This window comes from Anopheles darlingi, chromosome 2, assembly GCF_943734745.1.
Source record: "Anopheles darlingi chromosome 2, idAnoDarlMG_H_01, whole genome shotgun sequence".
Lineage (NCBI taxonomy): Eukaryota > Metazoa > Arthropoda > Insecta > Diptera > Culicidae > Anopheles > Anopheles darlingi.
In genome coordinates this window covers 73,076,057-73,103,556 of record NC_064874.1, presented here as the reverse complement: position 1 = coordinate 73,103,556, position 27,500 = coordinate 73,076,057, and the positions used below count along the sequence as shown (strand labels likewise).

General features: G+C 49.2%; 3 protein-coding genes across 4 annotated transcripts in view; 2 read left to right on the top strand and 1 right to left on the bottom strand.

The window, feature by feature from the left end:
* Positions 1-983: 983 nt before the first annotated feature.
* LOC125950507 (polypeptide N-acetylgalactosaminyltransferase 3) lies at positions 984-3,985 on the bottom strand. Its single transcript, XM_049678579.1, has 4 exons — positions 3,855-3,985; positions 2,741-3,776; positions 2,568-2,669; positions 984-2,497 (listed from the first exon to the last, which is right to left on the bottom strand). The coding sequence occupies exons 1-4, from the start codon at positions 3,983-3,985 to the stop codon at positions 1,769-1,771; spliced, it is 1,998 nt and encodes a 665-aa protein (XP_049534536.1). The 3' UTR covers positions 984-1,768.
* A 6,780-nt stretch (positions 3,986-10,765) lies between these two features.
* Positions 10,766-25,235, top strand: LOC125950541 (dual specificity protein phosphatase 3). Of its 2 annotated transcripts, none has more exons than XM_049678632.1 (5): positions 10,766-11,525; positions 22,665-22,846; positions 22,928-23,056; positions 23,309-23,418; positions 23,491-25,235. In XM_049678632.1, the coding sequence occupies exons 1-5, from the start codon at positions 11,508-11,510 to the stop codon at positions 23,691-23,693; spliced, it is 642 nt and encodes a 213-aa protein (XP_049534589.1). In that variant the 5' UTR covers positions 10,766-11,507; the 3' UTR covers positions 23,694-25,235. The 2 variants fall into 2 exon arrangements, with proteins under 2 accessions (XP_049534589.1, XP_049534591.1); XM_049678634.1 differs by having other exon boundaries at positions 10,774-11,525; positions 23,321-23,418.
* Positions 25,236-27,380: 2,145 nt separating this feature from the next.
* Positions 27,381-27,500, top strand: part of LOC125950506 (uncharacterized) — a 4,986-nt gene continuing 4,866 nt past the window's right edge. The window contains exon 1 of the mRNA XM_049678577.1: positions 27,381-27,500. This exon is cut by the window's right edge and continues 370 nt beyond it. The gene's annotated coding sequence lies outside the window, so the exon portion shown is untranslated.

Genomic DNA, 27,500 nt, shown 5'->3' with positions numbered 1-27,500 from the left:
CAACCCCGCAGGCTAGCTTGTGTGTGATTAGGAGTAGCTGAATTAGTGAACAGACCAATTGTATAGAGAGAGAAAAAAGTGGCCGCCACCGCTGCCGTCGTCTTCCACGTTTAACTTCTAATCTGCAATCGTAGTCTTTAGGTTTTTGTTTTATCGATTGAGATGATTTTATCTGTTGTGTTTTTAACCATTTATTAGTCCAAATATACAAAACTAAACGACCGTGCGCGACCGTTGCACTTGCATTGTTGTATGGTGGCCCACGTGGGCATAGTAGATGCGCAACACTGGGCAGCTGATTTACCCGGAATAAACCACTAATCCGTAGCCGACAAGCCTTAAAGGAACCGTTTTTTTTTTACCATGGAAGCTCTCTCTCTCGATCGAATACGGGCTCTTCAAAGATCATTTCAATTCTACTTCCGTTTTTTCCCCCATCTCTCTGATACCGCTCTGAGGGTTTACTTTACACTTACGTCGTACCGATTTTTTTTAATTTCCAAACTACTTGTTACTACTACTAGGATTTTATCCAACGCTTCTGCCACCCCGGTTTTGCTACCTTTCTCCTCTACTTTACTGTAACTATTAAACGTACTTTAATTGCATAAATAGATAGTAGGTAGAAGACAAAACACTATAACACACAACGACAAATTAGACAAATCACCGCGTAGAACCACACTCGATACCGTTGCACTTGCGGAGCTAGGATGAAGTTAAGATGTTTTTGCTGTATATGTACCGTTTAGGATTAACGTTTTACGTTTTTAATATATAAAATGTATGTAGCGAAGAAATCAAATGAAAAATAAATATCATGCACGATCATTGATGAAAATGGAGACAAAAAACTTTCGATCAATTTTATTCGAGCCTCTAATGAGAATTTCGGATGTCTTACTTTAAAAAAAGGAAACATTTACGGTAAGTAAATCAAACCACAAAGATGTCATTTTGTTCAAATGCTTCATCCCTTTTTTCTTTATTTGTTCGTATTAGAAACTATAATCATTCGAGATTGAGCGTTGAGCTGAATTGAGTTGTTGCTTACCTAAGTACTTTTTGCTACTGGTACGACCTTCACACTCGCGACACTGGGTACACTAGTTTCGGTTTCCGCTGGTCTTTCTTTAAGTTCACAATATCACAGTCTCAAATCATATTAACTTAAGCTTAAGTAAGTACGAATGTCGGCTAACGAAATAAGGAAAATACGGATTCTGCATTATCCGTAGGCTACAAATATAGGTTACTAGAAAGTCTTTTGTGAGAAATCGGAACGATGATTAATACTTGTTTCGCATATCCGCTTTGTGACCGAAGGGATCGCCTAACGGACGCGAAACACATTAATACATACATTATCATTACGTTACCAGTCCTTAGAAAATGGGTTCAAAAAGTCCTGCCGTTTTGTCTTAAGTGTTAAAGTTGAAATGTAACGGCCCGAAGGGCGAATTGGTTTCTTAAAAAACAATGGTCAAACCGGGAAGAGTGCCTCCGATGGTAAAACGTGCTGTTTGTATACGTTTTCCCTCGTCCCGCAGTATTGAGTGATGCTGGTTTGAGGTTGTTTGGCACCTTGTCTGTGTGCCGTTCCGTCTGCGATTTCGTCGTTCATTCTAAACATTTCCTAAGCTACCATGTATCTGGTTTATGGTGATAAATTGCTCGAGTTAACTAGTGGGAAGAAAGAGAGCTAAAGAGGGCTCTTTTAAACTCCGGGAATGTCCTATCAATCGGCCTCGTCCCGCGATACCGACGCTTACTTCCACGCTACCGGGAAGAGCATCCATTTCTGCAGCTCGTTCCGTACGTCGCACGGTCCGAGAAACAGCTCGTACTTGTCTTCACCATCCTCGTGGATGAGCGTCGCGCTACGCTCCAAACAGTCCACCCCATCACCCACGTTCTTCAGATGGTACGTATCGGTTTCGTAGATCCACCGTTGGTTCGGTTTCTGACTGCCACAAGTGACCATCTTAATCTTGCGCACGCCCTCCACCAGTTCCTCCCCATCGATGGTCGTCTTACGATAGGAATCCAAACAGATGCCCTCGTCCGTCATAATGCGCCCATAGTCATCGATAACAAACTGCTCATCCAGCACGTTGATCAGGAGGGAGCACTTTTGCAGGTACGATTGGCCATACGGCTGGTTGATGGCGGTGTTGGTTTTCGGTTTGTGCAGACAATACGGCGTATGTTTGGCCGCCTTCATCGAATCACCGATGCGCTTCACATTCTCGCCGAGGTATTTGATCAGGAACTTCCACTTTAACTCCGGGTTCAGGTTCTTAATGATCAGCGTTATCTTCTTCATCAGCGTGAGGTACTCCTGGTAATCGAAGGTGGACGTCAGGTCGATCGGTTGAATGCGACCGAAAAATTTGTTCGGTGCGGGGAAGAAGTTTTGTGGCCATACGCGCCGCAGGTACCAGTCGAAGGATTTACAGTTTAGCGATCGTTTCAGCGCAAGTCGACTCGAAACGTTCTGTAAATAGCGGAGTGGGAATTAGAATCGAATTTGTTCTTCTTTCTCCGTTCTGTGGCTAACTTCGTACCAAACTTTTGAACTCTTCTGTTCCTTTGTTGAATTTAAAGAAGAATTTGGCCCAATCGTCCATCCAAACCAGTGCTACGCGGGCCAGGTTTTCGTTGAGAATCTGAAACAAGAAAAAGATCAAGAGTTCATTTCATACACTGTTACTGGCCAAAGTGCCGTGATCCTACTTACACCAGTGACACCCCCCGGGAAGGTGTACGGGGAGCTCTTGCGGAACAGATGGCCAACATGCGAGCACGGTGCGATCTCAATCTCACCACCGCACTGCCAGATGCGAAAAGACATCTCCAGATTATCGCCTCCCCAAATCTTCAGCCGCTCATCATAGGCTCCGATATCGAAAAAGTATTTCCTATCGATCGTAAACAGCCCTCCGGCCATGGCCGGTGTCCGAAATGGGATCGTAGTGTCCTTCCTTCGCTCCGCCAGCTCTTCATCGCTCAGCGTGTACCAGCGGAAGTGGAGTGGCCAATTGAACGCACCCCAGTGGAACTCGAAGCTCTTGATGTACGAAAAATTATCATCCGAAATGATATCAATGACCGGGCAGACCACTTTTTTCGGGTTTTCCTGCACCCGGGCAAGCAGTGGCTCCAGCCACCCTGGGGAACACTCGCAATGGGCATCGAGAAAGGTGAGCGTATCGCCTGTGGCCATCCGTGCACCGAGCAGCCGCGCCGCTACGAGACCTTCCCGTTGGTTCAGCCTCAAGATGGTCACCGAGATCGGTAGCTTCTGGACGTAGTTCTCGAGCTCGCGCTTCAAAAACCGCCGATCGCTAGCATCATCTACCAGCAGAATTTCGCGCACCAGTCCCTTCGGTGAGCGATTGATGGCGCTCCAAACGGTGCGCAACAGCACCGACCAGGCCTCGTTGTGGAAGACGATAATGATGGAGGTGGTCGGCAGTTTGGAGGGATACTGCTTCGCCACACACTTTGGTTTCCGCACATCCGGAAGACTGCGATTCAGTGCGATCCGGTCGCTGGCCAGCAGATTGTAGCGATTCACTTGAAACAGCTGCTGCATCCGAAGCAGATCATTCGCCTGAATCACCACCGGATCACCGTGCTCGCCGACACCCGGCACCGGATCGAAGTTGTTGGCGTTCATGAAGTCCTTCGACAGGTTGCCCAGCGTACCGACGCCCACGTAGTGACCCACGATCTGTGGTATCCGTGGCCGGTCCGGGAATTTGCTGCTGCTTCTGTAACGAAAACCAGAGAGATCCGGAATTATTAGGAGTCCTAAAAGTGGGGTCACCGAGCCACTGGCTGCTGCTTACCGTACATGCCGCTGGTAGTTGATGAACCTTTCGAACGAGTACTTTGAGATCAGGTAGAAGAGATAGATGCTAAACACGAACGAAATAATGATGTAGACGTAGAAAATCTTGACCCGCAACCGAAACATCATTTTTGTGAACAAAAACTTTTGTTTTTGCAGTAAACACAGGTGTCGTGTTCCTACACGATTCGCACACTACTGTGGCAAGTGGTGTGCGTGAACACGCAGAGGGTTGCTTGAATTTGTATTACATGACAATATTTTCTTGGTGTTCGTAAATTTGAATCGACGGTTTAAATAGTGTGAAAAAGGTCAGAGCTCGAAATGGCAATAAACACTGACGATATCTTTAAGAATCCTCTCGATTATGATGTGAGATTACACTGATTATAGAGATTAATGAAATAAAAATAATTTCTCTTCCAATACACTGTCTACCACACAAATGTGTCGTTGGTCCCCCTCACAAAAGGACGCTGAACTCGCTCAATCGTGCTGGGCTCCATTCAACACTTGCATCCGCTCCAGAGAACATTAGTGGCCATGCGCGATTGTCCGGGCTTTTCCGCGAAGCAGGATACGCTACGAGATTCGTGCCAGAAACCGTAGATCCTACAGTATGTTTCATAACGAAAGCCACATCCTGTTTCTTCTCGCTCTCATAAGGATCAGGGTTTCTGCCTATAAGAAAGCCTTTTAAAAATAACAGAAAGTATACCAAAACTTCTCTTTCTGGAAATAGATAGTAGCCAAAGAAGCATTGACTACTAAATCACCTTGAGCCCTGAATGATTTTCTCAGAATTATGTAAATTTATATTATAAATCCTCAGTGCGGCTATCGTTATGCTACAAACAGAATTTTTCATTATTCCAATCATTTTTAAGACCCTCGGAGTGAATCTATCATTATGAAACAGATTGTAGTGTACGACGCGTTTCTCCACCACTACGTCATCCCATTCAACTCGAGCACAAGGACTCGTGCTAGTAGACCGGCCGAGCATAGAACATTTATCTTTTCCCGTGAGCAATCCCTGGAACAGAACGTGCGAATGTTTTGATACCGATATGTCCCCACGAGAACGCGATGCTGGCTCACTGGCTGCTGGCTTTTCTCACGAGCAAACGCGTTTGCCGGCTCCATGCTCCACTCCAGCAGCTCGTTCGTTGCTCTCTGAGGCCGCACAGCCGGGGGTCGATTACGGGATGCTCGCCAAGCGCCTACGTCATTCAACGTTCGCACGCTGCCGACGAAAGTCGCGCCAAGTTGCCCGTGCCCGCCGCATCGGCATCGAGCTTCGCACCAAATAGTATCCTTACCCGGTCCTGTGCGCGTGTGCGTGTGCGGGTGTGTGTGTGTGTGTGCATGTTGTGAAGCTTGTTTTTGTTGTCTTCGACGCCAGTGAAAGTCAACATAAGCTGGAGCCTGGGGTGGGTGGGGTGGCGAGTGGAGTGGCGAGTCCAACGGGAAAAGCAAAATCGGATAAGCGGCCTCAGGCCCAGGGCCCAGACCAAAAGGACCTTTTTGCGTCGCATTTTACGTTGTTCCCAGAGCCAGTGTCGCGACTTATCGAACGAATGTGGTGCTGTAAAGAGTTTTCGCAACCCCTGAATATTGACCTGCAGCAGGAACTCGACGTCGATCACATGGTCTCGGCTGCTAGGTAGACCTGGCTACCCTCCCCCGGAAAGGGTGAAGGGACCCCCCCCGTTGACCTACCAAAAAAGCGAAAAAAAAACCCGAAGTCGGAATCCCATCGGCTGCCGTAGTAACAGCAGCGGGAAGCCAGCAGCATCCATCCCACGAGCTTGGTGTTTGGATATTTAATTAAGTTTACTGTCCCCTTCGCCCGTCCGCCTCGGGGGTGATAAATTGTATTTATCCAGGCCCTACTCTCGCTGGCTTCACTCAAACGGCGCCACTGCTACCTCTCTGACACATCGTTTACGAACCGGCATCGTGGACTGTCGCTGGTACTGCTGTTGCGGTTGCCTCACGTTGCACTTGCAGCCAACGGGTGTGTGTGTGTGTGTGTGTACCAGCTGAACCTCCGGACCACGAGGCCCCACCATACACCAGAATCCAGCACCCTCACCGTGGCATCACGGACGCGCGACGACTGTGTAAGTGTTTCGCCATATTTAATACCCTCTCGACTCGGCTACTGTTGTCGTTGGCGATTTGCATTCGTTTTGCATTCGTTGTTGATGTGTTCTGGGCCAGTATCTTGTCAGTATCTAACCGCGTTGTATCTGCCCCCGGCCACGTCCCACCCGGCATCATGTTTGCGTTGTCGAGAATACCGCGGGAGCGACCGCGCGCCAGCCCGCCATTTTCTCCCGCTCTCCAGCGACACGCGTTGAGCTGAGACGCAGTTAAAGTTCACGGTCACCGAGAGGGTATTTGGAATTGGTTTTTTGTTGTTTTGTTGTCGTTCCTGAAAGCACCCCTCCCCCCCCCCCCCCCCCCGGGAATCCCCCGGATCCACCGCTTATCATCGAAAGTTTTCCGCAGCTTCGGCGTTTCATTGTTTGTTTGCGTTCCTCCTGCTATTCGCCGTCGCCGGAGAAGCCATAAAACGGTCATTAAACGTCCGGGAAGATCGTACTACGTACTAGCCGCATGGAGCGAGTATCTCCAGTAGCGGGTGTGAGTTTTTGGGAGAATCACATAAGCGTTCGTGGTATGGACAATCATGGTTTTCCCTCCAAAAAGGTACCACGAGGGAAAGACGCTTTTCCGAACGCGGAAAAGGCCCCGCCGGCTAGCAGATGGATGATTGATGGTTTCTGGGCCGCTTCCTTCTAAGGAGAGACAAAAACACAGACACACACAAGCGGTTGTGTAGAAAAAAAACGGAAAATCACGCGGTAAAACACCGAAAGCTTATCATGCTTACTCGGTCGACTTTCCTCCTCCGGCACGGCATGACATGGCGGTTCCCAGGGACCCGGTGTTTACTGTTTGGATTTTCCTTCTCGAATCGTCTCGTCTCTTTGTGGCGCGGTGTTGGAGCGACGTTTCTCTCGCAGCCAGCGGCGCTACACTGGCTGGTGTTTTTTCGGTGTCTTAGCGTTGACGAGGGTCGAACCGAGAGGCTTCAACGATCGGCGTCCGGCTTTAAGGGGGTCCTCCACCGCCGGGTGCCGGCTTTCGGGTTGAAAGTACAATGTTGTGGCGATTGAAAAATGAGTCAAAGTGACCGTCCGCAGGAAGTAGCTTATGTTGGGATTTGTCGTTGTGCGTGAAAATCCGGTGAGCCGCGTTCGCGTGTCCTTACACAACGGACCAACACGCACATGGGAGAACTATTTTTCATCTAAACCGCCCCGGGATTAAATCGAATCCTTCAACAAGCGAGCTAGGAAGTAGAACGAGCGGCGTTGGTTCTCCCTTTTTTTTCTTCTTTCAATTGGATGCCAGGCTATCATATTATGCTGAACAGTGTTACTGGTCCCGGAATCGTATCCAGCATTAACGCCGCTGCTCATGAATAAATATCAGACCAAATCCCAAAAAGGAAAACGAAAGAAAACCAAACGAAATGAAGGAAAACATGCCGCTTCGCTCGCGATAATGATGGAAAATCAAGCTGTACTGTATGCTGTTCATCCATTATGTATTCAACTCGACTGCGCGGCCCACACTTTTGCGCCAGAAAATAGTGTTTCGAGCTTTCAGCGAGAGTCCCTCCGAGAGCCGAAGCACGCTCTAGAGAGAGAGAGACAGGCCAACAGTCGCACTGGCCGGTCCATGTTACAACACTACACCACCCACTAAACGCTTAACACCCTCTCCGCCGCCCTAGCCGCACAATTTCTCGCCGTGCCTGCAAATTAAACTAAATATTTAATAAACAAGCGCGTGCCATTCCTTGCCGGTTGTAAGTCTTCGGTAAATGAAAAACCGAAATAAAATAAAGAGCCCAAGCCCGAGAAGGCCCGCGTACACCCGGCACCGGTTCTTCGACCCGAGGAACCATTTCCCTTTTTCAATATACGGTGAGCGGTGGCGAATCCGTAAAAAGGGAATTACTTTGCGTTGCCTTTGATGCAACATAGTGACGCAAGTTCCGGTTTCTAGAGAGGTGCCTCGTTCGATTCAGATCCGGCACCGGCACTGGCCGCTACCCCTCCGGCGCAACTACTCTCCTGCCGACCGGTGAAGGAATCCAATTTTCTTGCTCTAAAGAGCGAGCTTCGGCCCCGGTCAAATCATCGGTTCTAATGAGCGTCAATGTCGTCTTTCGGGCCTTTCGCTGACAAGCCACTTCCAGTTTGGCCACCGACGTTGACGCTGGTGCTGTCGTTGGGAATTTTCCTCGAGGAATTTGCTATCCAGCGCCGGCGGGCCAAGCCTGAACCTGAACGGTTGCCAAGGGCAGCGCCACCGCCGCCGCCGCCGACTGCTGCCGCACACTTTCAACAAATGAAGCGTGACAATATCATCATTATCGTCCTCAACGGAGACCATGGGCACGTCTTGGTGGTGGTGCTGCTGCGCGTGGTGAGGGCCCGAAGACCCTGTCGTCTTGGCTCGCCTTCAAAAGAACGGAAAAACGGAATCCAACGGCTTCTGGGTGTAGTTGCTCCGTGCACACGCATCGCCGGCTGTGGGAATGGATTGCTTGAGACACGCTGACAGCAAAGATGCGAAAGCGGAGAAAAGGTCGATGTCCTTTTGGTTTGCTGGCTCCTAAACAATGCCCCCGGCGCGCCGACCGAGGGTCGTTCGATGAGGAAAACACTATCGTACGCTCCGGTGTGGTTCCGGTGGTGGAAAATGGTCATAAAGGGGCTCGAGGCTTGGGTGGTGAAAAAAAAAACCAGAGGAAAAGCTATTCCGGTGCGCCGAAAGGGAAAATCATTTTTCTTTGCCTTTGGTTTTCGTAGATTCGTAGAAAAGAAAGGATAGTGATTTTTGAAAATACTAGGGACACAAATGCTGGCGAGTCGAGTAGCAACAGAATTCGTTTTCATAATTGAAAATGAAAAGGAAAGTTAATGTTTTTTTTTTTGGGGAACTTTTGCCATAATCCGTTTCGTGGTGTATTCACCTCGCAGTAACAAAGCCTTGGTGGTTGCTAAGACGATGAAGCCACACTAAAAAGGTTCAATCGCCGAAGCGATATAATTCGAGTTAAATGATGATTTTGTTAGTGTTTTTTTTGTTTGTAATACCATTATAATTTTCTCATAAATTTACTCATATTACTAAGACGCCAGGTGGCGGATAAAAATACTGCGATGATATCAATTTCATTTCAGAAGAGTAACTGAAAACATGCCTTTCTTTTGCTAGGAAACTCGTCGCCCGGCGCAGAATTCTTTGAAACATAATAATCAATATTACGATCAATATATTATAAATATCAAAAAAGCTGTGTATGTATAAAAGATATCTGTGTCCTTGCTAGTTTTGCTTCTTTGCAGACTTAAAATGTTACACAATGTTCTTGAAAAATCTTACGTCTTACAGAAAATAAATTTTAAAAAAACCTAACTACCAAAGCTCAACATTAGGTGATTCAATAGAAGCGACACAAGCAATCATTGTATGCTTATTGTTTCAGTATTGCGCTTGATCTAAATCATTACACTGTAAATAAAATCATTACACTGTAAATAAAACACCAACCAAGCATGTGTTAATGCATAATTATGAGCAAATGAGACAACTTATTACTAACAACTAACAACTAACAGCGTTATTTGGAAGACAATATCCTCGATATCTGGTTGTTATCATAATCATGATTAGGTTGCGTTTAACATAGTATATTGGAGTGTTTAAATAGTAATTGAATATGATTCAAAAGTCTTCCCTTCACTCCAGGGTCCACTGCAAAATTCAACCACAAGTAAAAAACATTTGGGGATGATGCAGTGATATGAAGGTAAAAGATAACAGTATGTAACATCGATAGGATCACTTGGCCATGTAAACTGCATAGAAGCACAATAAATAGAGTGATTATTTCAGACACCACAGCTAGAAATTTCTCCAAAAGAGAGCTTAAGTTGTCGAAGACAGTGCGCGTGATCATAATTCAAATGGATTGATTTTGGTAACTTGCAATTAATTAGAACTGAAGTGGTTTATGCAGTTCATCTGACGTGATTTAATCATCGCACCGCTCTTAAAACATTCCCACCAATCACATCACCGTTCCGCTTGAATGTGTATTTTTAGAGCCGAAGACGAGCAGAAGTGCCAATGGAAAAAAGATGAAAATCTCGTGCAAAGAATAATAAACCGCGGCACAAATCAAAAGACGCGTCCGACGAGGAGGCGTCCGGGAGCGCGTGCACACGACCAGCGTTAGTCATCCCGCCGCGAGTGACACGAACCACACGCCTTCCTCATCCCCTTTTGCTTTTGCTTTCTCTCTCTCTCTCTCTGTCCTGTCGAAGAACTTTGTGACGTCGTGATCATTCACGGGCACACACACAGCGACCAGGGACGCGTCATCGAGCGACCAAAACGGACCAAAAACCAACAAGTGAGAGACGAGCGGTTGGTGCGTCCGCCCAACCGTACACCAACACACGAGCAACACGAACGGCAATGGCATCGTTCTCAGTAAAATGGAAAATGAAAAACCAACCAACCAACCGCCCCCCGTGTCGCACCACCTGCCGCACCAACAGGTGTGGAAAATCGTTTCGATCCAACCCCGTTGGATTTGTTTTCGTTTCGCACTGCTTGAAGTAGTATTGGTAGATGGGGGGGGCAGCAGCACCCCTACCCTTCGGGGGAGGTTAGGTGGAAAATCGAGAACCGTGAGCTGAGGCAGCTGCTGCTGGTTAGTACCTCGGTGCTACTGGCATCGGTGGGCGATGAGTAACACACCAACGTGCACCCCATGCAAGCCCCCCCTTTTCGAGGGGTGGATGCATTTGTTCGAGGTGATCGGGCAACGGTTTGCTCGGTTTGGCATTCAGTTGAGTTCGAACCGCGGCTCGGATCGGTTGCCAGCAGCAGCGTGCGGAACCCTTTTCCCGCGGACACCAACACTTTTTCGAGCTTTGCCCAGTTTTTCGTTTTTCGCTTTTCCATCGCTTGACGTTTTTATCCGGGTTATCCGGGAGTGCCAGAGAGAGAGAGAGAGAGAGAGATAATATTGTTAGAGCGTGTGTGTATGCCGTACAACGAGTCCGAGGCGATTGTTTGTTCTTAGCCGGGTAAAATACTCTCGAGTATTCCCTCGCGGGAAGGTGTGAGAATTCGCTCGAATGTTTGTTTACTCTGATTGCGTCACGTAGAACATTGTCCCGGAACCGGATAAACACGCGAAACCTTTTTGGAAAGGCAAAGGCAATTGTCCACCATTTTCGGTGAAGCAAAAACGTCAAATTTTACCACAACACAATATTTTAGTGCCGTTGGATTTTAGTTGGAAAGTCGAATAGGAAATCGAATCGAAATAGCAATCGAGCTAGTGGAGTGAGTGAGTGAGAGTGAGTTTGTGTTCCAAAATAGAATTCCGGTTCCCGTCCGCCGAGAACGATCGGTCGTGGTGGCAATTTGGAAAGGAAACTATACCGGGAAAGGGGCTTTTAGCAGCTGCAGCGGCTCGTCAGCGGCAATTGGTGCTGCCTAGGGGGCATCGATTAAACAAAAACCCCAACCACACTACGCCACCACGATGTCCTGGAGATACGCGGTATGTGTTCATGTTCGAGTGATAGAGGGAAGGATCGTTGATTGTGTCCAAGGAAAGGGGTTAACGTGTTAACGAGGAGTTGTTTTGAAAATTTCTTTTCAACGGTCGAGACGGTGAGCTTGTGGTTTCTCATCGGGGTTCTCATCGAGAAACCCTTGTTCCCTGGTAGATAACGTAACGGCAGAAGCGCTACTCGCAAAAAGAAAAACAAGTTACATAGTCTCGGACTCGACTCAACTAAATAAAGAACTCCGATCTGCAATCGTGCAATATCCTAACCACCCCCCACCATTGTGTTCTAGCTGACTGACGGGGCTGATCACTGATCGGCTGATGATTAGTGGCAACAAATTGCCGGAACCGAACCGGAACGGAAACGAACACCCCCTTTGTCTGACTCACCGTCATTTCATGAGCATCGCTGACTCGTTGACGAATGGCGTCGTCGTGCCGAGACTTGCGCTAGAGATACGGATCGGTTGGATTTCCGCCACCATTGTTGTCGCTTTCGGTGTAGGGCGGAAGGGAGACAACGCAGTGGATTGCGTTATCCAATTGATTCGATTTGATGTTGTTGATGATGATGATGATGATGATGACTCTGCAGCGCGTTCCCGGGGGGGGGGGGGGGGGGGGGGGGGGGGGGGGGATTTTAGTGCAACAGACCTGCATCGAACGGAAATAGAGCAGCGTGCGTGCTAGCGAGCCAGCGGAAAACGGTAGATCTCATTCGATACCGACTGATCGATCATTGTGTGATTCACTCGACGCAATAGACCCTTTTGATACATTCTATTCTGTTTGTTTGTTTGTTTGTCGGGCAACGCGCACATCAATCTCGATATGTCACAGACAATGACGCCATACCTAGAAATGGATACGATCGTGCAAAAAAAACATAAAACACGAAACCGCCGGATTCGCGAAAAGCAAATTGCCATTTTGTTTACATCGCACGCCAAAAAACATTGCTGACCGCTTGTTGACCGCTACATCACAACTCTGGCAACTCGCTCGAACCCCCCGGGAGTTGGAATATTACCTGTGGGTGGCCTGGGTGTGGGTGGGCTTCGTTATGGCTGCCTTATTTGGAGAAACGCAAACAAAATCTAATTATATCCATTATCACCACCGGTGAGCGTCGGTTCCAAGTGACGATTCCGGGAGAAGACAACCCCTCCCCCGCCAGCGTTTTGCTCTCCCCCCCCTCCACCCCCCCCCCCTGCTGCGTGGGAGTTTCTACCCATTTTTAGCTGCCACGCGCACCCCGTTGATAAACGACGCCTCGCTAGGAGGCGGGTTACGCGCGTGAACTTTAGGCGACCGGTGGGTGGGGGGGGGGGGGGGGGGGGGTGAACTTGATGGTGGGCGAACGTGCACCGCGGCGACCCCCGTGTACGGCGACGAACGCAAATATGCTGCCTGCTGCAGTCGGAATGCAATCGCATTCGCTCCGATGGCAGCGAGAGAGACCTTTTAAGCGCGCCCGGGTGGAAAGAAGTTTTCTGAAAGGGGTTGGGGGTTCACTAAGAACACGACGAACGGAACAACCCCGTTGTGGCCGGAAGCACCGTGGTGATCAGGTTGTCGCAAGAGGGTGGAATGCGATGCGAGCGGTTCGTTCTATTCTCGGTACCTCAATGTAGAGCATGCAAACGAACCCAACCTTGCAACCTTCTGGCCGGTAAAATTAGTAACATCATGTTGTGCAAGGTTGGCTTCGTGGGACCAATAATTATGATGTCGGCCAGTCCGGTGGCTGTCTGTATGTCTTGAAAGTTCAAGTGGTACCTATTTTACGAGCTATTTATTTTGCATTTTAACGCGTTGCCTTTCGTCGTAGAAGAGGAACGTGATATCAATTTCCTAAACACTACACCAAAAAGATAGAATAAATGATTGAAAGCTGTCTCTTGTTTCACGAAAAGAACATGCTCCTTGGATGATAAAAAAAATTAAACAAAACAACTTGAGCACGCCGCTTGAATACGCGACTCGCGACAACCTGTACACAGGTACAGGTAACACCGCACAAAATGCGACAATTTACGATGGAATGTAATATGCAAATTGCTAAAAATAAACTTCCCCTCGGTGGTGCAGGTACACCGACTACCGACCGACCATCCATCAGGGCCTTGTGCGTGGTGGTCCTTTAGCCACGTTCTAACCGCACAAAAGTTGCTCCGCGTACCGCGAAACACAGCGCTCACATATGTTGCAAGCGGCTGTCGCGTCAAGATGCATCAGCTCACTCGCTAAGCACCATCAACGCACACACACACACACAAGCGCCCACACACTCTGGCAAACTTAATCCATAAATTCCTTTAGCTCCCTTGCCCATGCTCCGGAGAACACAGAAGCTGCACCAGACGCCATCAGCAGCATGTATAAGTCCATGTATTTTCACACGCATTACTCACCCCCCACACACACACATGGAGGTGGTGGTGCGGGGGATAGTTTCACTTTCGCTACACTCCCCCTCAGACACACGAGAAAGAGAAAGAAAGAAAAAAAAGACAGAAGAAAGAAGGAAAAAAAACCCGTATAAATATTAACGAAAGAAACGCGAAACGATAATATTTACGATGCGAGCTGGCGAGGCGTGGCGCGCGTCAAGTGGCGAAAATAGAACTCATTGTTGGAAGGAGGGTGAGAGAAAAACGGGGAGCTTGAGGGAACGGCAGGTTTTCGGTACTCCCCGTTTTGGCTTTTTCGCGTTACGATCATTTTATTTGTCTCTTGTCGCTTGTCGCTCGTTTGATCGGCGATCCGCGGGAACCTCGGCAGGAAGGGCAACGTACTTCTCGGAGAGGGATCGAAGAAGAAGCATAAACCCCGTTAAACTTGTCCGCCTGTCCGCCTGCCGTATCGGGTATCGTACGGACAGGTCATCTGCTCGGGTTAAATGACCGAAAACCATTTTTCTCGTAGAGAGGGGATCACGATTGGCGCGTCCAATAAAGTGGCAATAATGCGCGTGCAAGTCGCCGTGCCACGCGACACCATGACACCATCATGGTGACAGTGTACCGACGAGACGCGAAACAGAGAGAGAGAGCGAGTGCGAGGAAAAGAGGGTGGTTAAGCACTTGTCGGAATTTAAATATACACTTGTTAGTGTAGATAGCGATAATTTGAAACCATTTATATGGCCAGCTTAACGACCGCCGGCGAGTGGCGCTTTCGATGGCGGAAAACGCGACTTTATTAAACTTTCATAGGCGCTAGAAAAAAGAACGATAGAAAGCACACTTAAATCGCTTATCTGCACTTCCCATTTTATAGCGCCAGAGGTCCTTCCAATTTGGACGAAATTACATTCACCAAACCAGAAGTGAGTCACTGGGCGCCTCCATTGGGCATTCGATGACATTCGTCGCAAGGCCCGTGAGTTGCGAGGCCTGATGTGGCCAGCAGGCCAGCAATGGCACGGCAGTGACGACAATTCAACATTTAATTTTCCACGAAAATTCATTTCCTTCCATTCGCATAAATCCCCGCGATTGAGCCCCGTGAACGGGAAGCCCTCGCGAGCCGGGCACGTACCACAGAATCCTGGGAGTTATTATGGCATTAGACCTTCGCTGCGTGCCGAATGGCCGACGGGGCTGGGAAGGGATCAATATTCCCTAGCATTTGTTGCCACTTCGGGGACTCGAGGGAACGACGAGTGAATCAGGATCACGCGCGCTGTAATAAAGCGGCGGCATAGAAAGAGGGAATGACCAACAGGACTCGCTGAACGCTGACCAAGGTCAAAGGTGGCCGTGAAAATGGAGCGAAAAGAAATGAAATAAACGCTGGGCCTAGGAGGGTCCGGGAGGCTAGCCATCGCCATTGTGTTTCCTTTTGTAAAAGGGCAATAGCCCCCCCCGCAAAAGGGTCTGCGAAATGATTTTGCTGGAAGCGAAATGTTGCCCAACTCCAATTAGCTTCTCCGTTATCAATTAGAGATCGGTCAAGTGGCTACGGGGAACGGTGAACAGTGCTGACTTGCCTGCTGCTTTGTTGGCTAGTTACTTCGAGTTCCAAGTCCTCTGCTGCAGCCGAAGAAGCGTTTCAATTGCCTGCAACATAAGGGAATACGATACCTTTTCCAATTAATTTGCAAAACTTCCTAACTACCTTAATAGCTACAAGTACAACGTGGCGCTGTCATCGGGGTTTTCGTTTATGACAAGCAGCTGCTAACGCGTGGAGACACTTGTTCCTCAGCAAACAAACCCTCTTACAGTTGATTGTAATCCAAAACCCCCCCCCCCCCCCCCCCCCCCCCATTTTCACAGAGGAGAACACTCTGTCGCCACTCGACAAAACCGACGTATTCTAACCGAAGACGCGTACGCAAGCATTCGCTATGCTCCATTTCGTCTGGTCACGGCCCTCTCCGCGACAGGCAGGCAGGACGGCATTCCTGCGTGAAGTTTGGCACAAGTGACCGACGGTGCCAGTTGGTGCCGTCGGCCACTCGGAGCGTCTCCGTTTGGTGGAAAACTATTTTTAACACTTTCACGGCCACACCGCGATGAACGCCAGGGACGCACACACACACACACACACACGAGAGCGCGCGCGCACGCCAAGGATGGAAAGTGATGAGGGATGAGCGCTCGAAAACCGGGTGGCAGCAGATCACGCGTTCAAGTTGTAACCGCGGGAGCACGTTCATGACATTGGAATGCGCTGCTGGATAGAGACGGCCGGTTCCGAGACGCGTGCTCTTAGCCTTGATGCGTGCGGTGCTCGGGGAGACCGAGTTTACGATTCACGATTTACGGCCGACAGCCACCGTCTGACGGTGGATTTGGAGCCATTGCAGGCAGACCAGGCCGGCCGGGCCTTTACCACATTCGTGTAAGTTCTTCGGCTACCTCTCGGCCTCAAGTGTCTGCAAAGAAGCGAAACGTGCAGCTCGTCAATCATGTTTATGCTGCAGACGATGCCACTTATCAGAGTCAGTGCACGGTGTGGTGTGGTGTGTTAGGAGTAAGCACTCTTTACGTGATCGATTTCATTTTTTAAAAATTAGTTTCCCAAAGTAAATTGCATTACTTAAACACCGCACAAAAAAGGGCGATGCTCCGGTTTTGCGGTCTGTAGCACTTCCGGTTGACTGCATTTGCTCATCAACCGACGACGACAAGCCGATAAATGGTTCGTGTTCGCGTTCTCGCCTACCCTACCCTCGCCAAAAAGCCACTCCAACCTAACAACATCGTAAACCACCGTAAACACCAATAATTACATGATACAGTCCAGTGGCCTCAAACAGCTCTTCCTCTTCCCACAAAACAACTACACCAAACGCGCACTTACTGGATGGTTCGAGAGTGGCGACGTAGCCGTGTTCATAAGAGTCAATCAATTATAATCCAATTAAAGCCAACCGGCTCGGCTGCCGTGGCGATCACTGGCGAAAACGAAAGAGTGAGACGACAGAGACGCAAGTTAATTAGCGTGATCATTCCTTCCTTCGCTCAACCATCGCGTGGGAGTGTGTGACGGAGTGTGTGTGTGTGTACTGCGCCCCAACGTAACCTACGGATGTGCAAATATTTATTACCTTAACGGTACGGGGATTACAAACCACCCTTTTTGGGGAGCGTGCCCCCTCAATATTTCCCAATTTGTCATCCCTTCCAAGGGGTAGGTTACTGCCAAACGATCGATTTACTCCATACATCCATGGTCCGTGCACCCTCCTGCTGTTGCTAGCTCTCCCCGGGGGGCGCTATAGATTCCCAATTCCAACCAGTGACCTAAAATAGGGATCGTAAACAAGCGAAAACCACCCATCAACCGCTTTCCGCGCGGGACCTGGATCAATTTGAATTTTGTGTACATCAATCCCGATTGCTGCGCTTACATCGATTGCGATAACTAATATTTATTATTTACGTCGGCGCACTGAATGCCCATTTGGACTTGCACTCCTTTGGATTTGCGGGAACCGGGACAAACAACAGATGGAGCACACACACACACACACACACACACATGTGCGTTTACTCGCAGTAGCCACACTATTCAATATTGCTGTCCGACGGTGAATGCGATCCACATCACGATTTCAATGCACGATATATTGCGTTTTTGCTATGAAAATTGTTTCTCCTTCGGTAGCGGAATGTGTTGCACAACAATGCGAGAAGCGCACTGCATACCAGTGCAAGACATGTGGCGTGTGTACATTGTTTGTTAGGAAAATGGAGACAGAATTCAACAAAACTTTGATTATTTTTTTGCAAAGAAGTTAACAAAGCTTTGAATGACAGAGTAGCAAGATTGTAAAACAAACCTTAAGCGTTTTATATTGCATAGATACTCAACAAATAGTCACACTTACATTCTAAAAGCATTCATTTTGAAACTAAAGTTACCTAAACATGAGCATTACCTAAATATGAGTATGAGCAAATATTAGCATATTTAGAACACGCCCTAAATGAAAAAAATGATTACTGCCACATCCCAATTTGAAATCCACTTTGACTTAAAAATGGTCTTATTATTGTTATTAATCCACTGTTTGTTACTTTACTTTTATAAGATCCATTTCCAGCTTCGAGAAATTGACAAAAATTGGAGGCAATACCTTAATAACATTTACGTAATTTTTACTCAAAAAGCTACCTTTAAATTTGTTTTCGAAATTCGATTCAATTAAGAAAATACGTTTCAAGTCAATTAAAACAAAATAATTCCCCAAAAAAATGACGACCGCTCTCATATGGTTATTCAAATGAACGTTTGATCCCCTTCCGTACTGAAACATTCGACAGTCAGTGTACCGTGCGTTACCCTGCGTTACGCTTGTGTGTTACACTTTTCGTTTTCAACCGAACGCTTGGAGCAAAATGGAAACAATTTCCACCATCCTAACAGCACTCGTGGCCATGCGTTTGCTCGTTGATTCCAATGCCCCCTCCCCCTTCCGCCTCTCGACCTACCTCCAGCGTTTCCAGGGGGGGCGATGATTCAATCCTTCAAACAACGCGACCAAAACCACCGGTCAATGTTTTCCCCTCGATGGAGCGCGAACTTCCGGCTGACCTTGTCCCAATAATTTTCCATTCCCCCCAGCCTACCCCTCCATTGGAGTGTTTTAAGGGGGGGGGGGCATAGCCTCCAACCCTCCAACGCCCAGCACGACGATTCGCACGAACAGCACCGCACTCGAACAACGAGCACCGCAAGCTTCTGTTTCGTGTTTTCACCTGCATACCGCTCCTTCGTGGGGACACAAATCAACACAAAACCCCACCCAGGGCCCCAGCCCCCGGTTTGCTCGGTTGATGGTGGTGAGCACGCTTCGGAAAAAAAGAAAATGTTTGCTCAACGTGAAGCAACGTGAAGCAACGTGAAGCAACGCGAAGGACCTTCAGTGACCTAGTCATTACAAAGCCGTCAGCAAAAGGGGCAAGGGGACTCAGTGGCATACCACCTGAGCGGAATGTTCTGAGTACACGGTTCCCACTCGGCATAGTAAAGCGGCCAATGGGGAGTTCTGTAATTGCTCCGTAGCAAACACACTAGCCAACAGCGTCCGGGCAGATGGCAGTGGCCGAGAAATTACTACGACACTCATGTACACCGTCCACGTTGATGTCCATGTTACTGGACTTGTTTTTTTGTTATTGGATATTCGCCTTCGTCCACTTCTGCGGCGAACGATATACAAATCGGACGCTACTACGGACGCTAGAGAGTAAACATCGGAAAAGGGGTTTCATGTTTGCTTAGCCTAGTACGCCACATTACCCGGGGCGCACCAGTGTTGCCATGAACGAGTCACTCTAGGCCTTGTACAAACTTAGCATAAAGTGGTTTCCATTTCCATTACCTTCCAACTAACTTCTGAGCTTGTTAATTGGTTTCGATTATGTGTTACGAGCTTGGAAAAGTGTTGCCAATCGGCAGGATGTTCATCAAACCGTCAGCTAGTGTAAACGACGGAGATTCCAAACAGACGCTGTGTCTGTGTACCTTAAACAATGAGCAGCAGCCTCATTGTTCTCATGCTCATGCTCAGCGTCTAGTGACAGGTTAATAAACAGCTCGGTAGCTACATCAAAACCTTGACCTTGAACCTCACCAGTCACGTGATGAAAGTAGATCAACCGACCGGCTTCCCTCCGAAGGTAGCTGGACTAGAGCATTCGTCACCCCCTTAGGGACTACTCGGCCTCGCTCGGTGGACAGAAGTCTGCGATGAAGCCCCGTTGCAAGAGGTCACGCTGACCGTTTCCAAAATTGGAAAGTGTAAAGTGGATGAATAAATTACAATCAAACGACGCTTTCGCCAGGCCATGAATCCGTAATGTCCTTCTTCTGAGGGCAAATTGACTCAGTGTAACTGTCACGTTGTGCAGATATCGGCAGACCGGGCACGTACACCGGATTCCAATCGCCGACGACCAACGACTTCTATGACAAACAGTTTCGCAGCGTCGTTAGCAGGGGAAAGGGGGTCGCGGGTCCATTTGTGAAGCAGAGCAGACGATGATAAGACAGAATTCCCGGATTCCGCCGGAAGTAACGACGCTCTAGGCACTCGAGGCCATAATCTCCGAAAATAGATGATCACTCGTCTGCTGCTGCTGCTGTTGGCGTGAATCCAACGATGCCCAGTTTAATTCAATCACAGAACTCCTCCGCTCATCGGACGGAGACCCATGGGCGAGCCCGAACAACGGATCCCCGGTTTCCTGTTTCAACCATCCACCATCGGCCCTCGCCGATCGGGATCCGATTTTCAGGTCATGTCCCACAATCCACCGGATGGCAATGGGGTCACCTGGAATGCTAAATAATGGAAGGAGTGAGGAGCGCGGAGGGTAGAACCCTTTTTGGGGGGTTCCACGGTTATCTTTTTTGGGGTGCGACCGTCTAGCAGCGAGATCGAGACGTAGCCGGTAGCTCCTGTAGCGATGGCCACATTGTGGATTGAGCTTATCAGTTCACCAACTCCCACCCGCGTGGGGCCACCATTGTCGCCGATCGTCGACCCCGCCCGATGTGTGGATAATTTTCCGCCCCATAAAGCGACGGTACGCCAAACGGATAAAGGGGACGTCGGTGAAAGAACATAGACAGGGCAGGGCCACGTGCTCCGGTGTATACATAAAGGATCCACCGATTGTCGATTCGGTTGTATTATTCATCCGACGAATCCGGCTCCTCTGCCTCTGCCTTTCGGTCCCTCCCGGTTTGGTTAGGTAGGAGCCTGCGGTGCCGTGCTGCCAGTACTAAGGACTGTTTCGTGTTTCCGTGTCTCCAGTCCAGCCAATAAGGGGTGAGAGTAACGGGAGCCGAGAGGGGCACCATAACGATTCGCATTTGAATACGTGGAGTGGAGCATCGCCGACTTTGTTACCTGTCACGAATCGGTGAAGGTGAGTTGGTTTTTTTTTATTTTTTGGACCACCTTCGCTGGTCGGTTGCGGGTTCCAGTCGCGACGCCAACTCATTCTGTCCGGTGACTCTGGAGCGAATTGTCGTGTCGCAGTCGTCGTCGTCGTCGTCGTCGTTAGCGCGAGTGAAGCGTATCACCGTCAAGCGATTTGTCGAACCATTTCGGGGGTCCTTGAGCCTTGAGCAAGGATTTCTTATCGGTGCCAGATAAGGTGTCAGGGCAATTCCAACTGGCTCACTGTATTACTCGATCGTTTCCAAGGGTGGCCAGTGAACAGTGAAGTGAGCTGCGCAGTTCAGTGAGATAAAGCTGTTGGATAAAAACGAAGGTTAAATTCATCAAATTCGGAAGGAATTCATCATGGCCAAGGCACTGAAGAAGGTGAATAGGCACTCATTTTTTTCCCCTAGACCTCAGAGACCTAGACCCGGCTTGCCCTTAACGTGATTGCTGGAGCAAACATTTTTATGAGGGATTTTCACACAGTCATCGAGGCCCCACCAGAAGGCTGTCGAACGGCGATGAAAAACTTTTCCTCGCCAACAGACAGATCCGTGGCAGGTCCAGATAGTCATAGTCCCCGTCGGCCATCATCAATATCGATTGTGCTGTTGTCTGCGAAACCCTCGCCGAAATCAAACCCATCAAAGCTTCGACCTCGCCGCCGACCTATCACCGTCCGCCTCATCCTTGACAGCGGCTCAAGAGGGATGCATATATATCCTTGCCAACCACCCAAAACCGGCTACATCCCATTTTCTTGCTCGTGTATGGGTCGCTACTACTCGCTCCGGCCCGAAAGAAGCCTGCTCATTGCTATTCATCGAGCATGATGTGAAAGGCGCGCTTCGCGTAGCTTCTTCTCTGAAGGAGCACCACCCGACAGCACCAGTATCCATCACGGTAATGGATTAGTTTTGTCATGTTTATCGATGAAATGACAGGGAACGGATGGATCGGCCAGACTGATAAGTCGGAAACAAAAGGGAGCATCGGAATGATTTGTACCGCCCTTGCTGCCGCCTGCCGCGAGATCCGGCACCGCAGGGTGAAAGAAGCACCCTCATTGGCACGTGGCCATCATGGCCAATAGGCGCAATAGACTGGACCTGGGGTGGCTTCGTCGCAGCCGTTGTGATGCTTCGGCTAATAAATAAATAAACAATAAAACTCTTGTTGTACCTCGGGCTGGAATGGGGCTGCTAATAGGGTGCAAAGCGGAATATGGCACTCTCGGTGTGCGCGTGTGCGAGTGTATGTGTGCGATCCTTGACGCCACATAAGCACCTCTTGACGCATAGAAGGAGAAAAGCCGGATTGTAAAACCTGAAACAAAAATCCGTTTTTTTTTTCAAACAATTGGAAGAGGAGGTGCATTGACTGCCGAGATCGATAACATTACCGTGGCGTATATGGACGCGTGTCACTTCTCAGCCGACCTGTGCTTATCGCTCGGTTAGAATCTCGCTCCTACGAAAGCACGCGCTGCACGGCACCGATTCCTGATGACTCACTTTGGGATGGACACTTTCAAGCACGGCATACGGGCGCATTGAATGAAACCTCTCGTGAGCACGCTTGTCGTGGATGATGATGATGATGATGTCGAGGGTGATTAGTGTCAGATTCCTATCTTCCTTCAGCACCAAAAGAGACATCCACATGATAAATCTCAATTTCTTTGACACTCTCTCTGTTTTCCCTTCTTCCCACAGTATCTGACTCACTATCGGAATAACGATAAAATGGCCGACCAGACGACGGGCCGGCAGCTGCAGCGAATCCTTCACTACTCGGTCACCCCGTGCCGGCCGATGCTCGGCCTACGCCGCTCCGAATGTGCATTATACGACGTTGACTGTGATGAAGTCTACCCAAGGCTGTACATTGGTGATGCGTAAGTCGAACAGCGAACCAGCGTTAGCTAACCAGCAAACAAGGAAGCTAAGTCGGTTGCGGTTGCTTGTACATCTTACAGAAACTCAGCTAGAAACAAACAGTATTTGCGACTGATCGGTATCACGCACGTGCTCAACACGGCGGAAGGAACACGCTTCGGTCAGGTCGATACGGGCCACAGCTACTACCGTGACATGTCGGGGATCAGGTAAGCGAAAGCCGGTGGTCAGTGAATCGCGTGACCCCAATCCCTTGCAATTGTTAGGCAACCATTCCTCCAAATCCAACTGGCACCAACCCTTGCACACATACACACGCGCACTTCCGGTAGCTGCTTGTATTCACAAATTTGAGCTTCAAAAAAAGCACAGTTCCTAGTACACTACGCTCCCGTCGTGCAGAGAAGTAGTAGTGCGCAACAGGGGTGTACAGGTTTTCTACTATCACTCAAATGGGCAAGGTGCACTTTCAGGTACATGGGCTTCCCGATGATCGATCAGCCCTCGACGGACATCAGCCGGTACTTCTACATCGCGTCCAAGTTCATCGAGAATGGCATCAACAGTGGTGGTAAGTGGCAGCATACGGAGCCATTTAAACAACTTTAGATCAAATAACTCTAACAACTATTCGCTATTCTAGGCAAAGTGTTGGTACACTGCATGATGGGTATGTCCCGGTCGGCCACGTGCGTCCTGGCGTACTTGATGATTGCGCGTAAGATGACGGCCGCCGAAGCGGTACGGACCGTGCGGATGCACCGTGACATACGCCCGAACGAGGGCTTCCTACAGCAGCTGGCCGATCTGGACAACGAGCTGAAGCGAGACCGGCTGTACTATTGACTCGAGTGTGGTCAACGGATCAGGAAGAAATAGAACCAAACGATCGACCGACCGACAGGACAGTGCCGCTAATTATTTTAATCCGTTAACGGAGTACTCATGAGTTGTTGCTGGAGGTTTTGCTGGAGGAAAGCTCACTCGAAACAACAACCGATCACGTTTCACAATCACCAATCTCATGGAACACAGTGTAAAGTTTCACCATCAGCTCCGCTATCGCGTGGACTCACTTGGCACGATCGCACACTGTTACCCAACAGGGCAGGAAGAAAGGATAGTTCAGTTTCGGGATAGCTTCTTATGGACAAGGGCTTGCGCCCACAAAAGTAAGAAGCCTATCTCACTGGTGGGGATAATGGTGAAACTGCTGTATAAATCCTTCTACATCCCCCACAAAACGATTCATTCCGATCGGTAGCAGAAGGAACCGAATTGATCGTTCTAACCTAACTTATCTCGACGTTTGACGATTTACACTATTTATTATTGACATTTCACCAGAGCGCAACATTGTTTGTTTGAGTTGAGTGCACCCGGCGCACTCGGCTTCATCTTTTGCATGATGATTAGCATCTTAAAGCAAAGTGGACTAAGAAATTTATTTAGATTTTGCGTCTCGTTTCTGGTGCGCTATCGATGGTTGAAAGGCTTTAGATTGTTAGGAGGACCCAGGAACATTGAAACACATCACAGCAACCACCCAGGTGGCAGGTCTTCTCAGCAATAGCCGACCGATTACCATATATAGACATAATCAAAACCAATCCAAATGATAAAAGCAAAATCGATCCAGGGGAATGCAAACATACCAGCACAGATAGCGCGAGTAAACATGGTAGAAACCGCCATTTTGCTACGCATTCTTACCTACACTTTGCTGTAATATAAGGCGATAGCACAGGGGGAAACCAATGGAACAGTGATTTCACACAAGTGTACTGTTGCTAGTGTTATGTTGTGGAGAAAAAGTTGCAAAAAACGTTAAGAAACAATAAGCAAACACACATACACACACACACACTCATACATCCTCAAACAATGGAGCAACAGATACGTCAGATGTTGATTGAAGTATTTGACTAATCAAATATGCAGTAAAAGAGCCATGAGAGAAGGGGTTGCGGACATTGCGTTTTTGATAATAACCAGAGTACTAGAGAGAGTAATCTACAAAATGCCATATTAGTGAGCCACCCTCCCCCCCCATAACAGGTGGCCCAGCGAATAGAACCGTCGAAAACCTGTTCACGTTGCCAAGGCAGAGCCTGCTGGGACGGTTTTTGGGGTTTTGACAGGTTTCGCCGATCGTAAAGCGTACAAGTTGAGGTTAGGGTTGAGTGTGTGTAGGGAAAGGATAATCATGAGCAAGGAACGTGCGTGCTTTAGCCGGATCGACCGACCGACACCGAGTGTTCGCCGTTCGCCGGATGTTACGTGATGTTGGTGTAGCAGTAGTAGTGCTTTTTACAAACTAGTCGATTGTTTAGGAATGGTTTTAAATCATTGAAGGCAGCAGTAGTGGCGAGGGAAGGCGAAATCGAAACCCTGTGGGGGGGGGGGGGGGGGGGGAAAACGATGACCAAATAAAATCTGAATGAAACGGGGTTCTGAAACACACAGCGGTGCCGTTTGTGTCGCTTTTGGTAGGATGTTTCTCGGAATCTGCGCTTTTCTCTAGGAGCCATTGGAAGGCGGACATCGGACTGGCTGGCGTAATCACCATCGAATCCGAGATTAAACGAGAGAGCTCTGTTTATAAATGGAATCCACATAACATACACCAAGCAAGTACAACAAGGAAACCGAGACTCGTGGAAGATTTTGCTTCGGAGCACACACATTATCAATTCACTCGATCTCACGCGCCGCCACGCCACGATCATCGAGCATCGGGTGTGTATTATGGCGACAAAATGGCGACAGCATCCCGGCATATTTGTCCCAACACACCGGATAAGGAAGGATGATTAATGAAACAAAAATAGCAACGGAAAAGGTGAATAATTGGCCCATGGGACGTAGAACCATCCTGCATAGACCATAGACCGTCATCAAACTAGCACGCGCCGGTATTCTGAAACTAGCACTCCCAGACTAAACATCATTTCTACGACCGCGTAGGTGAACCGCGAACAGGAACAAACTGGATGCGGGTTACCGAAACCGAACCGGGAACCAGGGCTGGTTCGCTGGCATTGCAAACGATGACGACAACACCCCGCGATCGATCGATCGATCAGCGACCGCTCCAGTTTTCGTCAGGCGTCCGACCACCGGGACCATGAACTGCCCCAGTGTCCGTCCGTATCGAGTGTCAACGCGATAACCTTCAAGCCAGGCAGCCGTTCTTTGTCACTCGTCGACCGGCCCGGATTGGGCTGGGCTTGGCGCAAAGGCCGCAAAAGAACCAGCCACACCCCGCACAACCAGCATATAATGAACCGAGTACGTCATCCGCGCGCGATGGGACCGTCGTCCGTCGTCGTCTTCTTTCTGCGCGGCAATTGACCGGGACAAAGTGCGTCCTCACCATCGACGCGCTATCGCTTATCAATATGTGAACGGTGGTGCTGGTGGTGCTGGTGGTGGTGGTGGTGGTGGTGGTGGGGTGGTACCTTCGCTACTGGTGATCGGTGAATTCGCACCATTAGAGATCGTTGGCTTTGTGGCGCTGAGAAGGACTGGAGTGCTGTTTTCTGGCGGAGGAGGCCTCTAATTGTTCCGAAACGCGTCATGACGTCACGATGGATACACTGTTTCGCTTCCGGGGACCGGCGACGTCAATGGCCATTCTATCATCGCAGCAGTCTATTCCTCCGATCGTCTTGGGCGTCTTCAAAGAAGAGAGAGAGATAGAGAAGGTATTCGTAGTCCGGTAGCAGGTTCTTACTCTAGTCCACTTATCACACGGCTCCGATCTTTTGCTGATCATCGTCGGTCGGTCGGTTGGTCGGTCGTGGTCGATTCCACGTGCCTATGTGTGCGAGCCTCTACGGAGAGACAGCACAAATACACTAATTGATGCGTTGAACGAGCCAGGATCTGGTGTATGCGTACACCGCTTAGCGCAATAACAACTTTCCTGATCTTCTCCTTGCCACCACCTCTCGCGGGCCAAATCCACTGATAAGAAAGCGTTGGGCATCGCTGCGCCCACTGCCGCTGCAAGTGTCCGCACACCCATCCGAATGTCGCTCCATCTCTTTCTCTCTGTCGTTCGCCGAAGACGCCAGCGAGCCGCCCCGTGCAAGCAATTTGGGCAATAAAACAAATAAAAGTCTACGATTTGTTGTGATTAAACAAACCAGCCACCGCCGTGGTCGTCTTCGTCGCACGCACACCAGCCGAGGCTGCGATTCTCGGCTCGATCATCACGATCGATTGGTGTTGGTACGGTACTGAGGGCACGTTGATCTAGGCCCCGGTCGCCTGAAGCGATCCTGCTTCGAACCGGCCATAATCGGCCGGCTCCAGACTCCTCCTGCTCCTGCTCTTCCAGACCGTCATACGTGTGCTCCTTGTGTGTAGTGGTCCATTGCTGCTGTTGTTGTTATGGATTGTTCCGTATTATTGTACCGACCGACCGACTCTGTGTGTTTGCGGGCCAATTCACCCCGCGATTACCGCGCGAGACGCGGTCCCGCGGTCCCGCGGTCTCGCACTAGCAGCGAGCTTTAAAGTGTCCTTTATCAGCGGGCGACGGAACGCGCTCGGGGCTCAGTTGAATCTCAACTGCTCCGTTGGATAGAGCCCAGTATCACGGTATCGCTCGTGAAGTGAGCAGCAGCAGCAGCAGCAAGCAGCAGC

Bases quoted from the DNA above. Each gene is read 5' to 3' on its own strand.
- LOC125950507 (XM_049678579.1), bottom strand. From the start codon at position 3,985: ATGATGTTTCGGTTGCGGGTCAAGATTTTCTACGTCTACATCATTATT. The intron at 3,777-3,854 runs GTAAGCAGCAGC...TTTTCGTTACAG, and splicing joins AACTACCAGCGGCATGTACG to AAGCAGCAGCAAATTCCCGG. The intron at 2,670-2,740 runs GTAAGTAGGATC...TTCTTGTTTCAG, and splicing joins TCCCGGGGGGTGTCACTGGT to ATTCTCAACGAAAACCTGGC.
- LOC125950541 (XM_049678632.1), top strand. The intron at 22,847-22,927 runs GTAAGTCGAACA...TACATCTTACAG, and splicing joins AGGCTGTACATTGGTGATGC to AAACTCAGCTAGAAACAAAC. The intron at 23,057-23,308 runs GTAAGCGAAAGC...CAAATGGGCAAG, and splicing joins CGTGACATGTCGGGGATCAG to GTGCACTTTCAGGTACATGG.